The sequence below is a fragment of the Colletes latitarsis genome, chromosome 14, assembly GCF_051014445.1.
Source record: "Colletes latitarsis isolate SP2378_abdomen chromosome 14, iyColLati1, whole genome shotgun sequence".
Classification (NCBI taxonomy): domain Eukaryota; kingdom Metazoa; phylum Arthropoda; class Insecta; order Hymenoptera; family Colletidae; genus Colletes; species Colletes latitarsis.
Window position 1 is genome coordinate 25,939,691 of NC_135147.1, and position 24,193 is coordinate 25,963,883.

Consider the following 24,193-nt stretch of genomic DNA (forward strand, 5'->3'; position numbering starts at 1 on the left):
GACACGTATCCACGTGTCGTATATCGGTAGAGCCTGAACGATGAATGTGAAAATGTCGCGCTCGTCACAGGATGTTCCTTTTGTCCTTGTCATCCATTTATGCATGAAGCCAGCCTCTGCTTAATCCGTCCCACTCTCCGGGGAACGTTCAAACTCGTCAGCGGAACGACGCGTCGACTTCTTTTTCCAATTCGGTTCGCATTCATCGTCTTGCGACGAAATCATCCGTGCCCGACGCGTCGATTTTCACCCCCTCGCAACGCACGGCAAACGAACCTCCAACTTTCTCTAAAAATTTATTTATTTCCATCAAACTCGATTTTACGACTGAAAATAATATATATTCGATCGTTTCGTCCGTACTAGTATGGAAAAACAAGAAAGGAGAGAATCTTCGGTGATTCACAATTCCGAAACTACTAATGTTTAGTTAATTATGAAGCCACCGTTAGAAGCGGTAAAGCCTCCCCTTTAAAATGGCTTTTGGTTTTTGTCGATCCGACTTTCCGTTTTCGAGATATCGTAATTTAAGTGAAGGGGTAATTTCTTAATTTCTACTACGATCGCGCTCTCCGCCTTACGAAGGCCTATTAACGCGTATTAAAAATACTTAAACTTTAGAGGCGTGCAGTTCCGAAACTATTAGTGTTTTTGCCATAATTGAGCAATCGTTAGCGGCGGCAACCCTTCCTCTTTAAAATGGCTTTTGGTTTTTGTCGATCCGACTTTCCGTTTCGGAGATATCGTAATTTATGTAAATGGTAATTTTTTTATCTCTGTCTTCGTCTGACGCGTCGGACCTCCTTGTCGCTCATGCGTAGTGCTGACCTACCTCGCGTACGTGACTCTCGTGACTCAGCTCCGGCGTAGTATTTCCAAGAATTTACTACGCACTGTCTAGTATCTACGCGCGCGAGATGAATGAACTCGCGCGAGCGCAACGAAAACGTAAACAAACCCTATCTCCGGAACTAGCCACCGCAGCGACTTGAAATTAAAATCGCCATATCTCCGGAACTAATGAAGCTATCGACTCGTACAAACGCTCATTTTAAAGGTAATTTCATCCTCTATCCGATGAATACACTATCTACCATAATTTATGCTCTCTTCTATGTTTAATTTGAAATTTACTTTGACGCTATATACCCAAAAAAGTTTCAGCAATTCCTATCGATTATACAACCGGTGAGCGATGAAACTGGACTATAAATTGCTTATTTAATTGAAAATATAAAAGAGAAAAAGAAAGACTGGTCATTTAACTGGTATAAATTTTGGTTCGGTCTTTGTCCCCGCGAGGAAGCATCAATAACTAAAATTGAAACAGACGAGGATGGCTCGCGATCGACGAGTAGATGGGATTTTCAATGGGTCCGCGGAAAGGGAAGAATACCGTTCATAAATCTTCCATTCTATGCTCCGGTTTAATACAATAATTCTGTCCTTCGTACTTGCATTCCTCGGGATCGTAAATACACCCACCGATTGTCTGGCACTGCTGCTGCAATCTTGGGAGGAACTCGATTCGGGGCTTGGTTCGATGGTTCCCGCGTCTTGCCGACATAGTTCTACTATCATTATCGACTAAGCGATTTTCGACTGGATCGCGTCGCCGTTATACCCGGAACTTTCTACGCGAAGAAGCGGAACCGATCGATTATCGAATCCAAACAATACGGGAATCGATATTCCGAAAATCGTTTCCCGAATCGCGACGCGTAATTGCCTGTGAAGCCAATGACGAAACACCGTCGGGAAAGCGTGTAATGACTTCTCGATTTTTATTCGTTACAAATGGACGAAACTAAATTTCGGAATCCGCTCGGTGTGCCATTGTTCTACGAAAGCTCGCGGAAAATGGAATACCCATCGAACGAGAAATGAACTATTACCAGGGTATGAAAATGATCCTATTGAAACGAAAAGAGCTCAGAAATGGAAACCGCGAACGGAGGAACACTCGATACAGAACGATCATCCGTCTTCCGGGATTGCCGCGGAACGAGTGCATTGTGGACTTCACCAATCACCACCCTTTCCGAGCCGGTACGCTCTTTTGTCGCCCTTCCTTTCTTCCACGCCCCCTGATCTCCCCTTCTCTCCCCCCCCCCCCCTGTCTCTCTTCGTTCTCTGCCGCTTCTCTGATTCCACTCTTTTGTCCGCGTTCTTCCATTCCGCAAAGCGCCCCTCGTCAACGAGCCGTGGATAAAATCGATCGATGATCGGTAACGGATGGGGAATCGCTCTTATAGCAGCCATTGTATAAATTACAATTTCGTTACAAAGTTACTTCGCCTGTTTGCCTTTGAATTTAAGTAATCTACTCGCTATAATTCGCCTCGAGCCGTTGGCAAACTGCGCCGACGGACCTTTCATCGTTTCGTTCGCGGATAGTATAACCTACATTCGGTCTTTTTCATTTTCGAACGTCCGTCGTAATTCGCCGGCGAGAAAATTGTTTCGCGCGAAAGGAAAAAAAAACGAAACGTAGACGTTTCGCGGAGCGGATATATCGTCGGTCGACGGAGGATCGGTGCGGGTTCGAAGAGACGTTTAATGTTCGTAACGGAAACGACAAGAGCTTTCGCGTGGCGGATGCCGTCGTCGGTGGTGTAATCGGATATTATATTCAACGATCGGATTGATATCTCTGTCCTATTATGCCGCGGCATGAATCCCATTTTGAAGAATGCCGTGGTGCAGTTTCACAGTGATATTTGAATAGAGGGTGGATAGGGGAATGTAGATGGGCGATACCAGAGGATCGGAGGAAAGTGGCAGCTAGAAACGATAGGGGCTGCTGCCACAGGCTCCCTCGCGGCATCCAGAACCAACGATTTCGACCGATCGAAAGCGACGGATACGGAAACCGACGTCGAACCGTAATCAGCAGCCCCCGCGAATCGAGAGTGCGAATCAATGAGAGTGCCGCGGTTCCGATTTCCATGCGCCTTGGGGTTTTACGTTCGCATAGAAATGTTCCGCTCTATAGTTCCTAAAGCGACCGTCGTTAATTAAGAACCGTTTCGAAATCGCTTTAATTAAGAGATTAATTCAATTTTTCAAAGAACGTTGTCCGAGTACCGCGAGTTTCTTATCGAGCCTCGGCCCCATTACGAAATTAAACCAACCCCCTTTCGGTCAACGAAGCTTCCGCGAATTTCCCGCCGCCATTCTGGAACGCATCGGTACGAATAAAATGCGCATCGCGTCTGTCGGTTCGTCGTCGCGACGCCGGAAGACGGATGGAAGGAATGCGATGAAACTCGTGGATCCATGCGTATTACGAACATATTTAAACGGAACGGATCTGGAAACTGGGCTTGACTCTTTTACGAGGAAAAGTATCGCCAAGTAAATATGTACGTTTGGTTGTAAAGAGGATACAAAGTTACCGTGTTTCGTCCTGAATCTTCTTCAAAGTTTTAACGCAAGTTTTTTTTTTTAAATAAATCGAGGTACAGCAAACGACGAAGGAAAGAACGTGGCTGGCAGGCATTAACGGCCCTATAGATACCGAAACAGCAATTTCGCGATCCCGTGGAGAAATTCGTTTAAAAAGCGACGGGTCAGAACTGGCTCGCGAGCTGTGGTTCGTGCCAACCCCTGATCTATAGGAGGAAATTTGAATTGCACGACAATGCAAAATTCTCGCCCGAGACGCGTGGTATTAAAATTCACCAGCCATGAAATGTCTCGCTTAATGTTACAGCAGAGGCACGCGTAACGCGGACTGAGAAATTTCTTTGCATTACATGAATTTTTAATAAAAACGATAAGGAAAAAATCGAGGATCCCTCAAGGAAAAATCCGTTAAAAATTAGTGGCTCGACAACGACGACAAACCACGTACTCCTGGTGTTCTACGAACGAAAGAGAAGTCGGAGAGATTTTTTCCCCCCCATGGTTCGTGCGATTCGTTATTAAAAAATTTCGTTGAAATTCGAACTTTACGGCTGTCGCGAGGCAACGCTTCCGGCTTACGTCTAATCCCAATTAAAAATCATTTTATCACCGGCTCCTCCCGCGGGCTGCTCGGTTTCCGGCGAACGAAAGTTAACTTGGGCAAATTATATTTTCCGGTCGAGCGGAACGGAAGAAAAGGGAGGATGGTCGACGGCCTAGGGACAGAACGAAACGCATGGGAGGGCGGGGGACAAAACGGAAGAGGCAAAAGAGAGAAATGTGGTGCCGCAGTGGCGACGCCGTCTGCAATTACAATGCCTTAATTTTATGCGCGAAGTTAAGCTCCTTTTAAGAGTCCCGAGAGTGGTTGAGTCCCCTTCGCGGCCCTGTCTCCGCGCCCCCTCCCCTACTGCTTCGGGTTTTCACCTTCTCGTTGGAACGCTCGTTTCACCGACACTAGCGTATTCATGGGAAACGTTCTTTTGCCCTGGGACACGGGCAGGATCTCCCGACGAGTCGCTGCAATTATTTTAATTTGTTTAGGGACCATTCTCTCCTATCTCCAACTTTTCCCGCTTCCTTCGCCCGGATACTTTCCTCGTGGCCATTTTACCCCTCTCCCATTCGTTCACTCTCGATTCCACATTCTTTCTCTCGGACGATATTAACCCCTTCGTCCCCTTTTCTTCGCCTGTCCGCATTTATTCCACCGTCTCTGAATGTACTCTTTGCAAAAACTTTAAAATTTTATCACTTTGTATTGTCATTTTACAAGGGATGATTCCACGTACGAATATAAATAAAAATCGTAGAATAAAATTTGTTCGATACGCGATTCGTTACCGAGGTAATTGCGTTCGAAGGTATGTCTGACCATAGCTCGTTATTTCTACTTGCTGATCAAATCGAACTCTATTAAATATTGCAAAACTAAAGCCACTTAAATTACGTTTTATAAATTGCACTCGGGCAACTTTAATCTTCGTTTACCGCCTATTCGGCCGGGGTATTAGGCGTTCGTGACATTTTCTTCCCCGAAGCAACCAGAATTGCCGTCGTTTCTCCCCTAGGACCCGTAAATTGCACTTGTCTCGTACATTCCATAATTTTTCTTGTATCTCGACGCGCGTTGCAATCGGACAGAGTCCAGAGTGGAACGTCTACGACAGAACCAATTATCTGTCATCTCGTTCTAATCGCATTTTCGCCTTTCTTCGTCTCCGCTTCGATCACCCGTTTTCCCTTACGCTTACCGCCCACTCTCTGTAGAAGTCTTCCCAACGTTTTTCCACTTTCCTTGTCTCTACCCTATCGTATTTTCTCGGAGGGTGTGTCCTCGACGGTGATTTCCAGCTGAAACTACCGTGTCGAAGATACTTCGTTTTTCTGTTCCTCGGCGAACATTCGCTCATCTCCTAATAATGGCTACGAATATTCATTCGAATCTCCTATACTCTTTTCTATTATTTTTCCTGCTATACTAACGGTGTTGAGTAATAAGTCGGTCTTTGTAGGTTGAGTAAAGTCTAATAATGAAAATGAAAATGATCCTTTGTCTAATTCTACTTCCATGGATTTCCATCGTCCGTTCCACGAACTCCCTTTTCATCCAAACAACTCGAAAGACTTTGACTCAACTTCAAAGGTATACCAACGCGACCAAAGCTTCGTCGGATTTTCGAGTCGGTTTTACTCGCGTATGCGGTACAACCACCGCACGCACACATCTCCGATTTGGATTTACGCGCCACAGATTCACAATGTGGCACGGTTATTACCCCGATAAATTTCTCGAAAGCTTCTCGAACGCTAGATCATGACCTGTCGGTCCAAAAAATGATGTAATCTCGGCTTTTCATCGCGTGCTTTATCACGGATATGTGCACAACGCATCCAACGAATCAAAGTTCACGTCAACTACGCGTCTTAACGGAGCCCTTATCGGTTCATATCAATATTGCCGATCTTCTCTGCCTTTGTAATCACTCCTCTGTGCATTTGAATACCGATGACATGCAAGTTCTGCACATGTCGTAACTGTCCGAAATGGCTATTCAGATGCGGGATGTGAAATTGAATCTTGACAAGATACGATGCTGGTTCTCAGAGAGGAAGCATAACCCAGGAAAGACCAAGTTACGAACCGTCGTCTCGAAGATCAAAGATGGTCTCCGCGTTTCTTTCAACGCAAATATTCTTGGTATCGATAAAAAAAAAACATTGTATTGTCATCTTTTATAGAGAACTCGTAACATTATATTTATGACACGCACTCTGTATTCGTCTCTTCGTCTTCCATCCTCGGAAACATCTGCTGTAATCTTCCCGTTCGACTATTGTGATATTCTACAGGATGTTCGGCCACTATTGGGAAAACTTGTAATGGGAGATTCTAGAGACCAAAATAGGACGAAAATGAAGAATATCAATTTATCGATGGAGGCTTCGTTAAAAAGTTATTAACGCTTAAAGTTTCGCAAGTTCTGAATTTTTTTTCTCGAAACTGAGTAGGAATTCGGGGATATGTCTGTTGACCAAAAATGATTGTAATTGACCCCCGCAACTGAAAATAATTTTTTCAGAATTAATTAAAAATTTTTTTTTTCGCCGAAAAATTTAGGCACCTACCCCCTGTCGATTTTCCTTCAAAATTCGTTTTTCATTTTTAGTAATTTTATTTGACACCCTACAGAATAGTTGTCTAATACTTTTCTGTACCCATAAGCTCTACTTCAGGAAAAAGTTTCATTGAAATATATGCACAATTGTAGGAGTTATGGCTGTTTGAAAATTGGAGAATTTTTATGGGGTTTTTCTCATTTTGCGGGGTCAAGGACCAACTTTTCGAATATTTTTGCGATTTGTACATATTCCCCAGTAAAATACGCGTAGTTTGCTTTTTTAAACATCAAAATCGTCCAATCCGTTCAGGAGTTATGACGTTTTAAAGATTCGCATGAAATTTCAGTGAAACATATCAACGATATGGTCAGACATTATATTTTCGGTAATGAATTTTTTTCTCGAAACTGAGTAGGAATTCGGGGGTATGTGTAATGACCAAAAATGATCGTAATTGACCCCCGCAACCGAAAATAATTTTTTCAGAACGATTTGAAATTTTTTAATTTAATTTTTTAATAACTTTTTATTTTGGCCTCTAGAATCTCCCATTAAAATTTTTCCCAGGGGTGACCGAACACCCTGTATATGGCCCTTATCTCTCCCCTTGTCTTAACTTCTACGTACAACCTGTTCAAAATTCCTGTCTCCGGTTCATATACAATGGTCGTAAATTTGATCGCATCTCTCACCACTTTGTAAACTCTGGCTCAACGCGATGCAACAATAGATCTTCCACCTTTGTTGCCTTATCTACAAGATTCTTAACGCCCGTTATCCTTCGTACCTTGCAAATCTCGACCGTATCGATCTTTCGTATCGCGCCAACGCGCGTCTGTTTCTTCCGGTTCGGCGAAACTTTTCAATTTTAGGCGTTTCACGATCCCCTTTCTTGATGCAAAAACTATCTCTCGAAATTTATAATCTATCCTCTGTTCCATGATGGTAAGCATGATCGATAAAGAAAAGTTCCCCGTCGAGAGAAAAAGAGTCGAAAGTTTTATCGCAGTTCCTGCTACGTCGGACGAAACAAAGATGCGGATGAAACTCTTGTAATTCATTGAAAAGTATAGTCTCGACTCTGAATATTCGCTGCTGCGAATTTGTCTCGCGATCGTTGATAGCGTTGCCGGAGTTTCGACTAATTTATTAAAATCTGAACGCGTAGTAATTTTTCTAAAACGTTGATCGTTCGATTCTACGCGGATGGATCAGCGTACGTTCGACGTCGTTCTAACCGCGGCACGGTAATTAAGAGTTTTTCCACGAGTTACGCGATCTCGATGCCTCTTTAATTTCTCGTAAATCAACCGACACGGAAAGTAAACGACCGATGTTATCCGGCAGAGGCGAAAGAGACGAGTCGACAGCGAACGCCGACAAGTCTGTCGAGATCAGATCCGTGCCCCACGGGAAGCTCCAGTCATCGTGCTCGTTAAAAACCAATCCAATTTGTCTTACGGCCGTGGACGAACTGCAGCAAATGAGACTGCACAACTGTCGAAACTTTCGCGGGACGAGCGAACGTCGGACGATCCTTTCGTTGATCGACCGTGCGACGTCTTATCTCTAAAGCACGACCCAAGTTTGTCGCTCGATTAGACTTACGAACTCATTCTATTGCTGCTCGACCTGATAATCGACGACCAGACGCGAAAACTTGCGACGACCATCCGTCGCAATAACGTCGAGAATCTCTTTCGTCGCCGGAAAAACGAAAACGCTTATAATCCGCTAAATGTATGAAATCAAGAGACTGTACACAATCGCCGGCGAGCGTACACAATGGCCAAATTAGCTCAGACCTAACTCAAACCTAACCCAAACACGGCCCGGTGTATGTTCATAATTTGAATATTATTCACTCTCTCGCCGGCTAATTTAGCGACTGTGTACACACGGCGATGATTGCGCGTAATCACAGACTTGGTACTTTTTCGGTGACGCGTACGGCGTTACAAACTTCGCGTTGCAGGATGCAAAGTTACTTTACAAGAATATCGACTGGCTGGACGCGTTCGCCCGTCGGCTACAACCGCCCTATTTTCTCGTACCGTCGAGGCTCGTTCTTTCGTTAATAGAAACGTAGGCTTTCGCTTTATTATGATATTTAGACCCGAGAATACTCTTTGTACGTAGTAATTTTGACAATGGCGGGCTTGATAAATTATTTTCTGCGAGGGATTTTCCGTTTAAAGAGAATTGAGTGACGCTAACGGTCGAAGTGCGTTGCAAACATCGTCGACGAAACGTTTGTCCGTTTGAAAGGTTGTTACGAAGTTCGTGTCTTGGGTCGTGGACAACGAGACCAAATCCTCCCCTTCGGGCATTCGAGTGTCCCCTTGCCCCGACTCTCTGATACATCTTCTAATGCTATCTCGAATAGCTAGATCTCCGAAGTAAAAGGTTATCTGACTCTCTCGGTCGAGTGCACTTCTGTCGGTCTGTATTGAGTTTCAAGCTCGGGACTCGGGGGCTGAGCAAACTCCTCCGTCCGGATCTCCGGACTATGACGAATTGCGAAAGTTGAGTGAAAAATTGAATGGGGTTACGTAAGTCCGGCTCGATCTACGCGCGCGTGTGTGTGTGTACGCTCGAACGGCGCATCATTCTCTCATCGTTCGACCGTCGTCGATTTTTATTTCGTCCGTAAATTAATCTTCGTCGACGCGGAGCAACGCGAGTTCCGAAACCGATGACCGATCCGTTCCCGTTGTTTTTCAGCTACGACGCGAGGAATCGACAGTTCGCCAAAGCGAAAGTATGGAGCGCCAAGACCTTCTGGGGTGACAGAGCGTCTTTCAAAGCGAGTCCACCCGCCCAGCTGACGATTCGAGACCTGCAGGAGAGCGACGAGGGCGTGTTCCGGTGCAGAGTCGATTTTCGCAACTCCCCGACCAGGAATTTCAAGGTCAACTTCACCGTTATCGGTAAGTCTAGACCCCGAAAACTTCCATCGTTCGACTTACGCCCCCGCGCTCACGACGAGAAGATCACCCGATATCGTATCGGAGCAACTCCGGATCGAGATACCGCTCGAAAACTAAGACGAAGTAGAGGAGACAATCCTGAAACTGTGCCACGTAACTATGGAAATTTTAAAACGCTGCCCTCGACCCCACCCCCGACCCCCTCCCTGCTGCGTCAACTTCCTCCTTCTCGGCGAAGTTCGACAGTTCCGCCGCGAAACTACTTGGAAACTGATCAGAGTCTCTGGAAATTGCGGTACTTGGATGGATCGCGGGGAATCGCGAGCATGGCGGAAATCGCCACGACGATCGATGGTCAGTTCGAAGCGGGACCGTTAATTGAGAAACAGCCGACCGCTCGGACAACCGGCCGTCCAACAAAACGGAGTATTCACAAACGATTCTGTCTCGAGAGCAGCACGATTTGCGGTCGATTAGTCCCCACACTGACTCCTCGTTCCTTCGAAATGCCCGGCCCGGTGTCCCCTTTGCGTGCCACTCGAATAATTACGCTCGAACTTCGTCCGTCGATCAAGGTTAATCAGCTTCGTGGCAACTCGACCTCGGTTCGCCTCGACGAAGGATCGATATCCGGATCGTTCGTTAATTGATCCAAGGATTTGTATTAAAAGAACGGTGTTTGTGGAGACAAGGATCGATTGTTCATCGATTTCAAAAGCGGCTCTCGAAACTTCCGACGGCACAAGGGCCTTTGGCGGAATCATTGGCCGATTACAGGAAAAACGGGGACAAAGCCTGGCCGCGCGTATCAGCTTTCGCCCCGAAGGGCGAAACTCTTCGTCGGACAGCTCGGTGCTCGAAAGTCTAAGACGGGCCCCGAGGACGTTGCCCTTGTCTCCTAATAGAATCGAACCGGTATCGTGGGCGCTGTTTAAGGAGTACGCGCTTCGTGCTTTGAAACCGGCCAGAAGCCCAAAGTCCTTTCAGGAAACCCCTAACCCAATTTGCTCATCGATCGGCTATTAAACTGAGTTAAAGAGCCGACTACCGATTCCGCTCGACGGAGTACGGGGTGGAAACTTCAAGACGTTTCGAAAATCTGCCGAGACGTGGAACGAGAACAAAGGAAGCCCGTGTGCCCTGTGCTCGCACTGTCAGCTCGACCGCGTGCGGATTCTTTGCAAACTTTGCCGCACAGTCTGCGCCGGTTGCTCGCCACAATTTACCCCGAAACGAATCCTCTCAATTTTCAATTCTTAGACTTTGCGCAAAATGGAGACACCGAGGGAGACTATTGAGTTTAAAACTAAATCCGATACAGGATCGAAGGAGAGCGTTCTCTAGAAGGGAACTAATCGAATAGGCGGCGCAGCTCCTAGTCGTAAGGGCATCGACGTCGGGACGTCGCGGTGGCTCGTTTTACGCCTCGACGCGCGCGAACGCCGCTCGAGATCGGTACACTAAGCTAATCCCGAATTGCATCGAGTACCGATAGAAAGGCCGTGGGTGGAACAATGGGGGAAACGTATCGGAGAAACGACTAAAGAAGTCTCCGTTATACATTCGCTTCTCAGACGATTCGAAACGGTCTCGATAGAGCTAAAACGACGTTAGAGTTCTCGTTCGCGGGATCTATCCTCTTGTCTTTCGTATTTACCACCCCGTCGAGCAGACGACGATACTTTTTCCATTAATCGTTTCGCGACAAAGTCAAATTATGAGATACGTTTCGAAAAAGATCTATTCGACGATCTAAATTGCGTCCGTGATGGGTATTGAAACGAAATACCCTTTATTCGTGCTCTTAATAAAATATTTTCTACGCAGCGATACGCCGATGAAATAATATTAAAACTCTTCTCGTTCTTGTTCTTGTACGGCAAATATCACGGATAATTACGTTTCACGTTGCGTTTATTCGAAATTGACTGCGCATAGTTCCTGAATATTATTAATTTTAAAGGGATTTTTGTACGTAAAAAGACTCGGACAACCCGTTGGCCAAAAGGTTGTAATAAACTTGCATTAATATCCCAGGAGTTGGTCGATGCACGCACGCGTAGCATTGTGTCAGAGTTTCGGAGCGACTGCGAGCGCCTCGCGCAGCTAATTAAATCTGCGTGTATAGTTGGACAAAAATAAATGATAATTGCACCGTGCACGACTAACTTTATCCAAGTACGATGCTAAAAATTAGTTATACGAACGAGCGTGGGTACCGGTACCTCATTATTATTAAATCTCAAAGACACGATTGTTCCGTCCGGGATGAACATTTTAAGCGTGCAGCAAACGAAATATATTTTGTAGCAAATGTAGGGATGGAAAAAAGATTCTAAATCGAAAAGAACCGTCTACGGATCGAAAGCCTCGACGGAGACGCTGTCGGACAAATAATAAAGCTCTTCCCTTTTTGTTGCCGTCCGTTGTGTCGCTCTTAGGAGTTAATCCCGAGTGTGTTTGTTCTTCCTCTGATTTTCCTCTCGCATATAGCAGAACCATGAGACGCCGAGTCTCTCGGGTTCTTGGGCAGAGCCGGAGAAGCGTCGCTACTTGGAGGAGGTCGTGCCACGTCGGAAACTTGGAGCGAAAGCTGGCGAGGCGTCGAGTCGGTGAACGTTAATCCGATTAGGATTTAGTTTAGATTTTGACAGGGTACTGCCCATCCTCTGGAACGCTTCTGGGACGTCTAATCGCCGATTACGGAGAAATTAATTCCGTCTTATCCAGCTTTCCACTCGGCCCCATTCGTCGTATATCGGTCTATCTATCGCGCCGCCTAACGTCTTAAATATCTGCCTGGCAATTTATCTATTCGTTTGCCCGACCAAACGCCACGCCCTTTATTATCTAACGTTATTAGTTCCCGGCTAACGATCCCCTATCTATTCGTTTACGCTCCAAACTTTTCGCATCGTCGCGAACCAGAATACCCGCGCGATTACGCGCTTATCGAACGATCGCCGTGCTTGCACCTCGGGGCCCTTTCCCCGTTGACAAGAATTCCACCTCGTTACCAGAGTGTTCCAGAAAATACTGTGCACTTTAATTACTTTGCCTCGCGCTATTTTTTTAATTCTCTATGAAAAGCTTCCCGTGCCGTTATAATTATGATATCTCGCGCAGTTGCAGCTAGAATTATTGCCTGATGTTCCCGAAATGAATTCCCGAACCGCGCTCTTTTCCACGCGAAACCTCGTAGATTCACGATAAATTTATACCTTGAAATCGTGTCTCTATGAATCCGAACTCAACGTTTATAACATTTACTTTTTTCTGATTCCCTTCCGCTATTTAAACGTTAAACGCACGCGACTTACGTAACATTTTCTCTGCCGATTCTGTTCATATCGAATCGTGCTTTTCCATTACTTTACCCTCTTTCCCTATCCTCTCGACTGTGATACATTTTTAACCAAAGGGCACCTTTCATACGGACGAATTAAATTTAGTTAAATTAAACTCCTGTCTGTCCGATGTTACTGTTACGAACCGATAAACGGGTCCCGTTTGTTCCTGGTCGCTCGCGTAGAAAATACAGCGCAGGAAATGGAAAGATACCGAAATTTTAATGCACGACAATTTTGCAATTACAAGAACGTATCTCGCGCTATTTTCCTGCTGGCTAACAATTCTCTAGATACTGAAAATTATCAAGCTGATTTAAACTGACATTTTATACCGGAGAATTCATCCAGTTCATAGAATTTTTGAAACCGTCTATCAGTCCATTTGTCTGCGCTTTAAATTCGATACGGTCTGCCTATCAGGTGTTGTAATCTGTTTCTAAACGCGTTGCATTAAACCCGCTGAAATCACAAGCCATCGGAGAACGTATTATTCCCAGAAGTAGATGCTTCATGCTGAATATCCGCACTTAAGCCTCTTATCGACGATTACGCATTAGCCCCATCGAACGGAGACTAGATACGTTGAGACCTTTGAGAGGAGTAACGCTCGTCTCTGCATCGTTCGAAGGAAATGCGATTGTCTCCGTTACTAGAATCGTCGTTATCTGTTACCAGACGCCGCGTGTGCATTTACCTTCTCGCGTGGTTCTACGACGTCCTGCACCCCCAGAGTCGATATCTCGACGCGAATATCTCCGTACGAGCATCTCACGCTCAATTACTTTGAAACCTGACCGATAACGAAAAGCAAGGAACGAAACAGACCTCGAACATCGTGATTTGTGTCGCGATAAACTAGTCTTTCGGCGAGAGGGAATTATTTACCTCCAGGTGAAACGATCGACGCGAATGTTTCGTGAAAATGAAATATTCAACGTGGTCAACGATGCGACGGGGTCGTTTCTTCGGTGACTCGCCGGGATGATGCGGAGGAAATTGTGCGTGAAACGCGAGCATCTGCACAAAGCGACGCAGCCATTTCGAAGAGGATGCCGCTCGAGCTACGTCGTTGACGAATCCAATGGGAAAATTCGGGCAAAAACTGCGTTCAAGGGCCTCGAAGGGCACTATTTTGTAAAATTGGGGAAAGGATTCTCGCCCCCCCCCCGTCGCGCTAGAGCTTTGGCGTCAAAATTGAATCGGTTCCCGGCCAGTAAGACTCTATTTTATATCCCGGAAGGTGGTTCCGGAAGCAGGGAGAAACTGGGAGGAGGGAAGGCGATCGGGATTCGTTCTCGGACGAAATTTACCGCGGCTTAGCAACACCATACCCCGAGCGCAGACCGTCGTGCCCGCTTTTTCCCTGACAGTCTCGCGAATAATTTATCGCGCTACGAATAATGTATCGTCGGCGTAACTTACCCTTACCCCGGGGAATAGTTTCCGGAATAGGTAATGAAAACGCACATTCCGAAAACGTAATATCAACTCGTCCTCTACCCCTCTGTTTCTCGTCTCGTTGGGAATTGCCCTAAAAGCGGCCGATCCGCTGTAAAATAAAGCAGAACGAAGAATACGAATGGACGAGAGAGGAGGAACACCGGGGGAGATTACTTTCGCGGACATGCGGTTAGCCAACCTTCTCAAGAAATCATGAATCGGACGAAACGAACCTCAATAATGTATCGACCAATCGAACTCCGTGGAAAGTTGAACGAGCGCTCGGAACCAATCGAAAGCTCTCCGGTGGAAAGTTTTTTGCAAGTCGCGGAAAGAGAACCGAGGAACTCCGAGCATCGAACAGCCATTGCTCGTCGATATATTGTTTACCGTGACGATCGAATTTCTGCGAGATGGCATCGATGGAAATATTCTGAGCCCATCGATGCACTATACGGAGCAACCCTATTCGTTTAAGTGTCATAAGCATGGTAGCGATCGCACGAACGTTTAAGTGACTGGAGTATATTTGGCAAATATGTCTGTAAATTGTGTTGGCGTTTCGCGACGCCTAAGGCGGTAAAAAAGATCTGAACATTTAGTCTACTATTCCGGAGCCATAAAGTAGACCTTTTTCTTCCTCGAAAAGGTCCTGTTAGGTCGTTTTTTTCCATTTTATGGTTCGTACACGAGCATCCTTAGTTCTTCCTGGGCTACAACGCTCCACCCACTGTAGCCGTTTCTTATTACGGCAATCTGTAAATTCTTTACATTGCTCGAGAAAATGAAGTCGAAAACAAACATCGATTGTTCCGTGGTGTAAACAGGACTTTATATTATTTTTTCCCAAATTAGAACGCTGCTTTGCGTAGACCAGACTTGGGCGAAATTAATTTCACATAGCGTAAAGGACATGTTATTTGGTCGACTCGATATTGAATTAAAAATTGGTTATACGACAGAACGACATTTATGTTTTAATTAGAAATTTGTTTTTCAATTAGAGTTCAGAAATAATTAAATAAATTAATTACTCAGAGACCGACGCATCCAAAATGGGATTCTAGGTAGTTCCTTGGGAATAACAAAGACTCAATCTTACGATCTAAGATTTGTCGGTAATGAAAGTGAGGGTCACGTCCCTGGGGGAGTTGTCCTAGACTCTGTCAGCAGGAAGAAGAATTCAAGAAAAAATTCCTTGTGCCAGAGGAGCCAAGCGATCCTCCCGTATTCGTTCCTTTATGACTCGAATAACGAAAAGAGGGTTAGTTATTCCGAGTCCAATAACCCCTTGGCAGTGGTGCGCCATAGGGTCGAATACGTACATGACCTTCGGGTCAAGGAGGTTATAGGCCTCTGACCCGAGTACTCCTAAGAGCTACGGCGTAGAACGACACTTAATGTCAGTTATAAAAGTAGATAGCCAGGGGAAGAAGGTATCATGTATACCAGGTGCTTCGAGTTTCGATAAAAGAATTGGAAGATTCGTAAGAAATTGTTATTCGAACGACTAAAAAGCATGCTAGAGACTCGAAACGATTAAAACTTTCAGAAATGTTGCCAGAATGAACGGAAATACAAATTGACCTGAAATAATTACTTTAAATATGAAGCTGAAAGGAATATTGTGATTGTTTTGAATCGATATCGGAGGTTTTCCAATAGAGGTAGCCTAGAGTTTATTGGGCAAATATTTACGATCAATTCTAAGGTTGAATATAGAGTGGAAATCGAAATATGTGTTGGTACTTTTAAAACGACGGTGAATAGCTACTTCGTATCTAATCGTGGAAATTAGTTTTGGTTGGAGCCGAATTGGATGAGAGGAGATAGACCGTACGATTGGGACACGTGCATTTATAATACGATTCGGATGGAAATACGGAATATCGATGGCATAATACAGTTCAAATAATTGATTATCCCAGAACAGTCGGCAGAATTGAAGTTTCTCTGGTTGGCGTGCTTTGTAACAGCGGAGGTTTTAGCCGCAAAAGGAATAACAAAAGCAAGGGATGATACGGATCGCAATGTAATAAGATGTCAAGAACGGGAACGATGTTTATGAAACTGTAGGAAGAAAAGGTTGAATTATACGTCATGTTGAACTGAGAAACGATAAAAAAAAGATTAAAATACTCATAAAAGGTATCCGAGAGAACGGATGCGGAATTAGAACCAAGGGAGGAGCAATATAATGAAATACATCGTGAAATACATCATAAACCCGCGTGGTATTAGGTGTATTATAGTCGCCTATAATAATTAAGCTATCGCGAGGGAATAGAGAGAATATTTCGTCAAACATCGATCCCGACAGATTGCGTGTGTGTACAGCTAGACAGAATGTAAACAGAACCGACAATAATTCGCTGAAATCTATACCAAACTCTCAACAAAAATCTACAAGTAATTTTAAAAAGAATTTCACAACTTGGATTCTAAATCATGGATATTCCACTAGCGTATCAGAGGCTTATCGAGATATTTGAGGCTTTCCCGGCTCGAATACTGACAGCTCCGAAGCTTCCGAGTGTGAGCCGTGTCCTTTGGGAAAAGTATCCCGACGTTCCACCGATATTCCAGCTGGATTCTTCGGGGATCAACCAATGCACCGGGGTATTTCGAGCAGCTTAAGTTTATTTACCGTTTTAATTGTTAGAGCGAACGACGAAAGAAACTGAAAATCCTTTAGTTCCAGCTACTACTTTTCCTCCGTCGAAGAGTTTTATTCCGTGGTCCGTGGTCACTCGAAAGTTACAGCCGATTGCACGTGTGGTCCGATCTGGCGTATCCCTCATGTTCTTTTTAGAAGTGTACTCACGAGCAAGGTATTTTCTAGATACCCGATAAAGATAGCGAATCTTCGGGAGACGTAAGGAGTTGTCCAATCTTGATTTGCGTGGCGAAGACTGTTTTGATGTTCCGTTTCCTGAGCATTCTGCTGATGCGGTCGACGATATCTTTTATATACGGAAGAAAAGCAAGAGCTTCTACGTCTTCGTTCGTATTTCCGTCCTTCCGATTCCGCGGTTTCATCCTGTTTAGTGTCCTGTCTACTTTGCTCTCGCTAAAGTCGTTTCGAGCCAAGACATCCCCGATACGTTCCGATAAGAATGGTTCGCGAGACTTTTTAAGTAAGTCGTCGAAACTAGAATAATAAACGGAGTTGTAAAAACTTTTTATTGAAATTATACACCGCACGAATACGAATACGTGCACGAGCACGTTGCACGGCCCTGAAAGGCACGTACGAAATATATCGTGGGAGATGTAACCGCGGAGAAATGTGTCCGGCGTGTGTCTCGTTGCTTCGAAACCGCGACGTGAAATCCAACTGTTTCCTTTGCAGTTTCTCGTCTTCCTTTTTCTATCCGTGTAGTTTTAGCCCTCTTTCGCGACGTTCGTTTTTCGACAGAAGTTCAGCGGCCGCCGGAAGGTAGCCACGAAAACACGACGGTGCTCATTAGCCGGAAGAAACGTCTACGAGAATTTTAAAGCATCCTGTTTTCCAAGAAAACTCGGGGATTGATCGTCCCGTCGAGCCCGCAGGCTCGTTCGACGACAACCAAAGCAAACGAACGTACACTTTTATATATATTTTCGTTACATATTGGATTCCCGGATCGCGAATACGAGCGCTGAGGTACAGAAAAAGAAAGAGATATATATCGCGTCAAATATTGGCCGATGGATCGATCGAGGAGACCTTTCGTGTACCACGCGTGAAAACATCCTTCGAAAAGAAAAAATGGATCGATCGTGACTCATAAGGGAATTTCAACGCGCTTGTTTCCCTTCGACAACTCGAAACGAATAGAAATTACGCTCTTCGGAATCCGTGTACTGTAAATTCACCGTGGCGATTTATAATTTTCAATTTCTGAGAGCTTACGGGGGGGGGTCCAACTCGGCGTGCTTCGACGCTCAAACGGTACCCGATATCGCGGCCGATGTCGATCCCGGGAAATTGGAAATGGAATATAGCCTGTTTTCGGTGGTCGAGCGTGTTGTATTTGAGATCCGGAAGTCTCGACTCTCGAATCCACGGGAGTCGTTGATTACACTCGGCGAAAAAGATCTTCGCTTTTGTGACTCTGTTCGGCGACATCGAGGGAGGAGGTCGCGGGGTTATTCCAGTCACGCGTAGGATTCACCGTCGTTCCCGATATTCCTGGTCCAACATATCCTGTCTGCCGGTGGCTCTTGAACGTGTCCTGATCACGGGTCCCCGGCATTCTCAGCTTTAACGTCCCCACGTTTCGCACTCCGCCTCCCTTCAAGACGTTCCGATCCTTTTCGACCCTTGCTCCCGGCGAGATTGCGTAATCAACGCGCTCGCTTGCCTCGAAATTGAATCCCAATTGTTCTTTCCGGTACCGGCGACTCGTTTCCAACCCGACGAGGCTAGGTAACCGTTGTTACAGCCATCTTACAACCCTCCACCGAGCTAAACTACGCACTAGAGTTAACGTTGGATTTACGGAACGACGGAACGGCTCTTCGAGGGGTGGTCGACGAGCAAATAAATTTTATTAAAATTAATTCCACGTACTCCGTGAATTGGAGTTGTTTTCTTTTCGTTTCGCACGGTGAAAGTAAGCCAGCACGCGTGGGGTCGTCATTCCCATACGACCGCCCTCCCGCGCGTACAAGCAAGAGTCGCGAAGAAAGTAAAGCTTTCAGGGAACTCCGAATGGAAAAGATGAAAGCAGCGGGGATCGTGGACGGGGAAACAGTTAAGTAAGTCCCACCAGCGCGGTAAGTCGTAAGAACAGAGAACTCGTCGTCTTCGTCCGAGGTCTTTTCTTTTCCACGTCCGCCACCCGTCCGTGTTTAAGAGGCATCCAAGAGCCGACATGACGACGGAAGGACCATTCTCGAGAAAGAATTCAACAACGAACGTCAGTTTCTCTCAGCGAGAAAAGCATCCCACCCCGCGATCGATACGCCCGCGATTAAGGGAACGAATACAGACGACAACGAAGAGAAAAGTACGACACTAGGCTGAAAGAGTTCGCAATTGAAAGCTACCCGCGGCTTAGAAACGGAGGCTGCGTCACAAAGGGTTCCGCGAAAGGGGAGGAAAAACTAAACGCGAATAGAAAGGGAAAAATACGGGCTTATGTGTTCCCCCGGTTTACGCGCGGATGGTAATTGCTCGGCGGTCTCGTTATGGCTGTTCTTTCTCGTCGAAAAGGTAGACACTTCGTCGGTCGTTGACGATCGGAGAATGAAAATGCTTCCCGTAGAACGAAGCGAAGCGGACGAGGGATGGAAACGCAAGGGTCGCTTTGTACGCGTGCTTTCTGACTCGGTACAGCGATTGGCCGTTTAAGCAAAACCGTCTAGTACCAAGTTTTGTATCCCAATTTACTAAATTTGGAAATAAAAATGCGGTCTACGCTCGTAATAATCTTTAAAGGAAAGTTTAAAGCGCCTTTCGGAGAAGAGGGTTGTTTGTTAAAATTGCAATGTCCTCGATAAGCACGAAACGAATGAGAAACACATACGTCTCGGCATCGAGGATCCTAGGTACCTTTAGACGGAATTAAAACGCAAGGAGCTTTGGCATCTCAAAGGATAGAGACGCAACGTCTATACGGATATTCTCCGGAGAATTTTTACCAACGCCCAAAAGCGATATTACATACTTAGCCGCCGCGTCCACGGAGATTCAAACATCCGTCATACGGAATACGGACCTCGGTACTTTTTACGATGTCGCGCGTTTCACCGACCGGGCCTTATTCCTCTTATTTCCCGGAAGATGAAGCAGTTATCTCCTGCGAGGTTCCCGCAGCCTCCTTTTCAATTTGTGTTCTTCCTCGTTCTGGAAAGCCTGATTCACCGACCACGATTTTTCACGTCGCCCGTCGTTTGAACTTCTTCAAACGACTTTTAGCAACGAAAAACCAACCAGCCTGAATTTCTTTCGTTCCCTTTCTTCTTTTATTTTTTTTTCTTTCTTTTTCTCTCTCTCTCGCGGCAACAAAAATCCTAGAGCCTCTCGCGTAAGAACGAGCGCGAGCCGCACGTAGCAAAAATATGTTACGAGACAAACATCTTTGAAGTTGCGTCGGTATTGCAGCATCAACTCGATTTGAGAAACGTGTCGTCGGGTCGCTTCTCCCCCGGGGTTATCCGGGATATTTTCCTACGATCTGTATACGATCCCGAACAGTTCCGAAGCACTATCCGACACTCTGTCGCGCGAGTTTTACCAGATTTGCCGCTTTGTCAATCTTTTTGGTTAGCAAGTTTCCCGGAAAGTCGGCGTATCGGCACCTCTGAAAGAGCATCCTCGTACGTGACGCCGAGTCAATTTCGACGACGTATTGTCGTCTCGCGAGACCCTTCTGTATACTATACCAGCCAGATTTTTCGATACTTGGAACGAATACCCGCGCATTTCGTGGCCGGATTCCCCGTTTGAGACAACGGATACCAAACTGTTGCGATGCTTAATCGACTCCGGAATTTACAGAGTCTCAAAAGCAATGGAACTTGATCGGTATTGTACTTTAATTTGGTCTCATTTCGATTCTCTATATTCCCTTTTCCCGTCCAACGTCTCTGCTATATGATTATTATTAAAATATCTTCCTCGAAAGAGCCGCGTCTCCGCGAGACACGCGTCCGATGAAGAACGGCGAATTTTACGGGCTCGTAAACGATTCCGACGTCCTCGTAACTCAACGCGCGGCCTCTTTCGCTAGTAACCGAGAAACTATCCCTCGACATTATTTCCGTCCCCTGTTCCCGAGGACAAGCGTCCCTCCCGCAGCACCGCCATTAATTTCGCGTGCCTCGCGCGATGTCGCTTCCCGTTCCGAGTCCCAACGATCCGCGAACGAGCACGGATCCGGCCATCGAGGGGAAGAAAGAACGATCCCTCGCCAAGTTTCCGTTCAGCACGCGACAAATTACCGGAACCGGTACACAGTCGTCGCGATGATCCATCCACCGAATTCGTACACCTCGATCCACGGACCATCTTCGTGACATCCGAACGATCGATTCGAATGAAACGCCGAGACTCCCGTCGACCATTCGTTGTCCCTCGGAATCGTTCCCCCGGGATTACGCAAATATTTTCCCTCCGCCTCATTGGTTCTTCTCCTCTTTCCACGATCTTCCAGGGCTCGACGTTCCCCATTTGTTTTCGTAGATCCGGCCCGCTCGTTCTTTTTATGCGCGCACGTTAGAGAACGCCGACGGTTAACGAGACAAACGAATACATCGTGCTACGCTTCTTTACCTTGCATATCGAGTACCTCGCGTTATCGACGAATTCCACGACACGCATTTGTATTATTGTTATAAACGAATAACTTTCTAATGCTTCGTGGGGGTTTTCGAATTAGTGTGAGATAGGCGCGAGGCGTTCTCAAAATGCAGATGGTATAACGAGAAACACGTCGTGTATATAGATATAAAGGGGAGCAGACGATTCCGAGAACGATAAAATTTATCACCCGATGCCGGTCGAGGGTGAACGGTATCGGAAACGATATCGAGATTTATCGCAGCGATCCTCCCGCCAGGATCGGTTCCATCTTGGCGGTCCGTGGACCACGAGACGCGAAGATTCAATCGAAAGCTTCGCTCGATACGCTCGATACCATCGAGTGTTCGTATTATAGATAGCGACGGCGCTGTTTTCTCCGACTACGGGGAACGTTCGATCTATAATAGTATTCGAAAATGTCTATCGTAAATTCGAGACGCTTCCAAGTGTCTCATTTTCGTCCTCGTTTACGAACGCGATCGAGACATCGACGTCTCTTTCGATCACCGGTCCCAGCTGCATCGGCCTTCTACATGGTCGTATACTTTATTCAGTCCCCCCCCCCCCCGTTCCTTTTCTTTATTTTACAGGTAATTTTGCTATGTTCGAAGCAAAGTGAGTTCGATGAAAAAAAATATGATCCCGATCGAACGTAACTTTTGGTAAGAACGGTCTTAATATTTTCGCAGAAAATTGCCAAGGGATTTCTGAAATTACGATCGAGACGGGTTTCAATCGGATTACTCGGGAACTTTAATACCCGTCGTTCGTCGAAACGTATCGTTGGCCGCGAAATAAGCTCGCGATCGCGGAATAAATAGGACGAGATTTCGAAAATAGAAATCGGGAAGTTAGAGGCGTTGCACGTAGGCAATGACGTTTGAGAACAATAGCGAAAGGTCGTTCGGGAAAATGAGAAATTCAATTGGCGCAGCGAACGACGGGACCACGAATCACCGTCCATTCGATAAATCTCGATATCGCGCTCGACGTCGCGTTACGTCGTCCGGCGTTCCGCCACGGCTTTTACTACGCGGTAAACTTTTGCCGCTTATGTTTTCGCGAAAAGTAGAACTGGTTGACTGTCGATGGAGAGGATAACCGTAAAAACGATGGTATAAATCTGCGAGTAATCCGCTAAATAAACGGACAATTTAACGGGAAGCTGTACGTCTGCTCCCGCCCCCGCCACGCTGCGACGTTGCGTTATCATCGGAAGCTGAAAAAAAGCTGCGCGACTTCGACCTTTTGGTAGATATTTCAGTCGCTATCGCGTCAGTCGCGATATATTTCGTACATAAATCTCGTTGCTACATCGGTGCGCAATATGCGGCTATTATCTACAGACGTTCCACCGGTACTATCCGTGCAAGTGTTAGACAACAATGTCGTAACAGGCACCCTTCGAAGCCATTAGATGGATATCTACCGCGATATTTAAAACATCGAAAACATTTTCATCCAATTCGCTAGAATTATTTTATCCCGAATACGGATTACATCCAGATATAATTTCTACGTTAAAATCAGAATATCTGAGAGAGTTTTTAGCCGTTTGCAAAAGTAGGAATTTTTCATTCCTTTCGGTACCAGTCGAATGTCTTTTCAAAGATTCTACCGTCCTCGTTTCGCTTGCAAATTAAATCCTTAATCGTCCAACGACTTCTTTCCCACCGTATAAACTGTAAGATATTTCTTCTCCAATGGGAATTTTAATTGACGTTACTCAAAGCTCGATGCTTTCAGGAAACGCACGAAAGTATTTCTTGCGAGAGCAAGGATCTTAAGTGATCGGATAATTCGATGACTTTGTCTCGTTTCGCTGATGGCGCGTCAGGAAGTTACGCGAAATGTCGCAGCTTACGAGTGGAACTGGATCGTGGAAATTCTCTCTCGACGTTCCGGAAAGAAGAAACAGGAAGAAGGTTGGAGGTTGCGCGGAAAATGAAAACACTAGCTAGCTTCCAGTAGATCTCAGGCCCGGAAATGGAAAGAAACATCTCCGGAAGGCCATTGCGCTATCTCCCGCGCAAGAACTCGATGTCTATTCTACGCTCTCGATAGGTTTTGCAGGGAAAAAGCCAATGGTCGATGGGTAACTACTGAAACCGGTCAAATTAATAATCTTAGAAAAGTCTTTCTTCCACTCGCAGATATCTAAAATTAATAATAGCAACCCTGCACGTCGTATAAGGGAAGAAAGACTTCTCTGCATTTACTAATTTTATCGATTTCGATACTTTGTCCAACGAAGAGAACACGAATCTAAAAAGCTAAACATCGTTCGTGCTCGACGTGCTTCGTATCGCGCGTGGAGACCGGAAATTACCTTGACGAGGTCTGTATCCGGTCAGAAGGACACGAGCTGGGGGAAAAGAGGTTTAAAGTAACAAAATGTCGAACCTCTTCAACCGCGGTACATGAGGATTGCTTGTCAAACGTGCACGTTCGACGTAGCGATAAGAAAAATGAACGTCGACCAACCGAGCGAAACAAAAGGTGTACGAGAGGAAGAAGGGTGGTATTGGTCGCCGGGAAAAGGGAAAAAATAAAGGAAAGGGGACAGCAAGAAGAATCGGTGAACCGAGTCAGTCTTCTTCGGTCACGTTCGCTTCGAGACGGCAGCGTTCGTAAAACATCCAATTTCCGTC

General features: G+C 45.8%; 1 protein-coding gene across 1 annotated transcript in view; it reads left to right on the forward strand.

Moving 5' to 3' along the window:
- The window catches only part of LOC143349785 (nephrin), a 135,353-nt gene that overhangs the window by 37,938 nt on the left and 73,222 nt on the right, over positions 1-24,193 (forward strand). The window contains exon 4 of the mRNA XM_076781312.1: positions 9,256-9,461. Within this exon, the coding sequence (XP_076637427.1) occupies positions 9,256-9,461 (206 nt within the window). The remainder of the gene's footprint in view (positions 1-9,255; positions 9,462-24,193) is intronic.